This window comes from Camelina sativa, chromosome 4 (genome assembly GCF_000633955.1).
Source record: "Camelina sativa cultivar DH55 chromosome 4, Cs, whole genome shotgun sequence".
NCBI classification, from domain to species: Eukaryota; Viridiplantae; Streptophyta; class Magnoliopsida; order Brassicales; family Brassicaceae; genus Camelina; species Camelina sativa.
This window is the reverse complement of record NC_025688.1, coordinates 12336159-12339997: the sequence shown is the minus strand read 5'-3', so window position 1 is coordinate 12339997 and position 3839 is coordinate 12336159. Positions and strand designations below refer to the sequence as shown.

Sequence of the window (3839 nt, the reverse complement as noted above, 5' to 3'; positions counted from 1 at the left end):
CCTTTTCTCTCTTCTTTTCTTTCAAAAGCGGCTAAACTCGCTAATGACGACAAAAACTCGAGTTAAGAGTTTTTTCCTAATCCAAAATACAACGTTTAACTTAAACTCGTCCGCACAAAATCGACCTTGCATCGACCGATGCACATAGTGCATTGATCGATGCATCCCTTAAACCGGGAATCCGGTTCGCGGATGTTATAATTCTTTATAAATAAATTCATAATATTTCATATGTTTTACGAATTTTGAACTTTCTTTCATAGGGGATATCTCTACAAAAGTTTGTTGATTTTTAAAAATCCGCACATAGTGCAAGTACGCATATGCATAATACAAAAGAGGGTTTATAACAAAATAAAAATGTAGTAATGTTGGAAACACATTTAGAAATATTAGTGGAAATAAACTCTATATATCATCACTACGTTGCCTTTTGTTAAGAATCATTGCCACATGGTATCAACGAAAAATATTTTGTACAGTACAGTATATATATATATATATTTACCATCATACAACATTTTACTTTAACAATTAAACTCACGCATGAACTTATTCATGTATAGCACCGATTACCTTCTAGTATATCCATATTGAGTTATAAATTATTTTGGCTAAATAGAAAATAGGTCAATATTGAATAGGTAGCAACCGTACGTACCTAACGATGGTATTTATTAGACCGTGTGAAAAAGACATTGTTTCTGTGGGTGGCAGCACTCTTGTTCTTGTGGGTTTTGACTACAACATGCATGCATATCAAGGTTTGGACTTTGGATCTAAAATCCAAAATTGTGCAAAATACAATGTTATGTTCGTTAATGGAGTTGGGTATTATTATTTTCGTTATACTTATACTTTATATATATATAATTTATTCGTCAGTTTCCTTTTCTTGTTTTTGTTTTCTTTTTTCTTACTTTGTTTTCTTTATTAAATCATATATGATGTAAGTTGACATTAAATGTTCATATTTTGACATGGGAATGGGATCAATCCGTAAGGCCCATCCAATCGACGGATAACAGTCACTCACTCCTATAACTGTCGGACCCGCACATATCTCTATTTATACTCACCTGTGTCCTCTCACTTTTCTTCATTCATTCCATACATATTTGTCTCTCTTTAATGTATTTATTCTCCCTTTTGTAGTAATAACCACTCAAAAGGGCTTTTACTTCACTCTCAATATGGCTTTATCTCTTATCCTTCTAGCTCTCTTAGTGTTATGCCCTAGTAGTGGTCACAGCCAGCGTTCTCCTTCGCCAGGTTACTACCCGAGTTCCCGAGTACCGACTTCACCTTTTGATCGTGAATTTCGAACTCTATGGGGCTCTCAACACCAACGTCGAGAGCAAGACGTTGTTACTCTTTGGCTCGACAAATCCACTGGTCTGTTCCTTTTTTTTTTTTCAACATATTTTGTGGACTCAATTCGATGGTCCATGTTAGAAAATGCACTAAAAGATTATTTTTATTCATTTGGAATTAATACATTCTTAAAAAATTAATAAATGTAATTGTTGATTAGAATCATATTAGGTAAGCGACGATTTGGTTGTTTCGTTGTCAACCCTCACTCACTCAAGTTTCTAGTGTTATTTTATACACCGCACGACTTGTAGGACTGTGTCGGTAGCTTATATTTATTATTTATTATTTTTTAATTTCTAATTATGTTCTTTTAATTATACTCATAATGGTTTTTTTTTTCGTATATTCATATGTACGTATTAAATATGAACAGGGAGTGGGTTCAAGTCTATTCGTCCATACCGGTCGGGCTACTTTGGTGCTTCCATTAAGCTCCACCCAGGCTTCACGGCTGGAGTTGATACGTCCCTCTACGTAAGCATATATGATCGAACTATAATTAAATAACCCTTCTAATAAATTTGTAGTTAGTTCAAGCGTTATTAAAATGACAACTTTTTCGACTTCTAGCTCTCGAACAACCAAGAGCATCCTGGAGACCACGATGAGGTCGATATCGAGTTTCTAGGGACGACGCCAGGGAAACCTTATTCTCTTCAAACAAATGTATTCGCNCTATGTTCTTTTAATTATACTCGTAATGGTTTTTTTTTTTTTTGTCGTATATTCGTATGTACGTAATAAATTGATTTTAGTGACTTATTATTAAATATGAACAGGGAGTGGGTTCAAATCTATTCGTCCATACCGGTCGGGCTACTTTGGTGCTTCCATTAAGCTCCAACCAGGCTTCACGGCTGGAGTTGATACGTCACTCTACGTAAGCATATATGATCGAACTATAATTAAATAAACCTTCTAATAACTTTGTAGTTAGTTCAAGCGTTACTAAAATGACAACTTTTTCGATTTCTAGCTCTCGAACAACCAAGAGCATCCTGGAGACCACGATGAGGTCGATATCGAGTTTCTAGGGACGACGCCAGGGAAACCTTATTCTCTTCAAACAAATGTATTCGCTAGAGGAAGTGGCGACCGAAATGTCATTGGGAGAGAAATGAAATTTACCTTGTGGTTCGACCCTACTCAAGATTTTCACCATTACGCAATTTTGTGGAACCCTAACCAAATTGTGTAAGTCAAGAATTCTGAATTAATTACTGCAAATTAATTACTCCGGCCATTTTGTAAGTTGTTTGATATTCTAAATTGGATATTTTTTTCATATATAAACAGATTCTTCGTAGATGATGTACCGATACGTACATATAATAGAAAGAATGAAGCTACGTTCCCCACAAGACCGATGTGGGTTTACGGATCGATATGGGATGCATCAGACTGGGCCACGGAAAATGGAAGGATCAAAGCTGACTATCGATACCAACCATTTGTGGCTAAGTACAAAAACTTTAAGCTAGCCGGATGCACAGCCGATAGCAGTAGCTCATGCAGACCGCCATCGCCTGCACCATTCCGCAACCAAGGGTTGAGCCGGCAGCAAATGGCAGCCATGACATGGGCACAGAGGAACTTCTTGGTCTATAACTATTGCCATGACCCGAAAAGAGACCATACCCAAACACCAGAATGTTAAACACAAACAAACAAAAGAAAGGTTTTAATAATTTTACTTCGCATTACCAAACATACAACTTTAGTTAATAAATGGAGGTCTTGTGACGGGTCCACACTGGAAACTAGATTGAAGCAGTTGAGCGTCCGGTCCTCTACGATTTGTGATTAAAAAGAAAGGGTTTTGTTTTTTCAAATACTTTGTAATGTTCCATTTGGTATTCTTCTAATAATTGTGGCTATATTGTGTGATCATATTAATATATATGGTATTGTATTGTTGTGTGAACCAAAGAAAAAAAAAAGTTGTCTTTTCGACAGTGGCTTGAGTTATTTGTTTGATTTATATGTTTTCTCTCAATCAACGACTAATCAGGAGATTAGTGGTTGATTTGGCTTAGTGGTCAGATACTTCAAGAGTTCAAGTCACCACAATAGCCTAGTGTATCTGAAACATGAATTTTGGCAGATATGAAAACTATACATATATTTACAAATAATCCTGGCTGCCCCAAACAATGATGGGCCATTGTACTTTCATTATGAATCATTAAATAAGCGGTTATAGCAGATATTATTGAACACAAACAAAAAACTAATCAACGGTACGAAAATGTTGAAAATCCTATAGACATGTCGATCGATTTAGTTGTTAAAACAAAAATAGAAGAGGGATCATTCAACAATAAATCAAGGATTTAGAAGGGAAAGGTTAATGGTGCATGAGGAAGGATGAGGATAATGATGATGATGACGACCACTTTTCCCAACGTCGAAAGAGATGCTAGTGAAAGAGTGAAGACGACACTGAACAGTGTGGACCCAAA

General features: G+C 35.9%; 1 protein-coding gene across 2 annotated transcripts; it reads left to right on the top strand.

Moving 5' to 3' along the window:
• On the top strand, positions 1104–3291 carry LOC104780352 (xyloglucan endotransglucosylase/hydrolase protein 31). Of its 2 annotated transcripts, XM_019244622.1 has the most exons (5): positions 1104–1395; positions 1751–1851; positions 1948–2041; positions 2448–2571; positions 2674–3291. In XM_019244622.1, the coding sequence occupies exons 1-5, from the start codon at positions 1194–1196 to the stop codon at positions 3032–3034; spliced, it is 882 nt and encodes a 293-aa protein (XP_019100167.1). In that variant the 5' UTR covers positions 1104–1193; the 3' UTR covers positions 3035–3291. The 2 variants fall into 2 exon arrangements, with proteins under 2 accessions (XP_019100167.1, XP_010503152.1); XM_010504850.2 differs by lacking the exons at positions 1751–1851; positions 1948–2041 and adding an exon at positions 2157–2257 and having other exon boundaries at positions 2354–2571.

Bases quoted from the DNA above. Each gene is read 5' to 3' on its own strand.
- LOC104780352 (XM_010504850.2), top strand. From the start codon at position 1,194: ATGGCTTTATCTCTTATCCTTCTAGCTCTCTTAGTGTTATGCCCTAGT. The intron at 1,396-2,156 runs GTCTGTTCCTTT...AAATATGAACAG, and splicing joins TTGGCTCGACAAATCCACTG to GGAGTGGGTTCAAATCTATT. The intron at 2,572-2,673 runs GTAAGTCAAGAA...ATATATAAACAG, and splicing joins TGGAACCCTAACCAAATTGT to ATTCTTCGTAGATGATGTAC.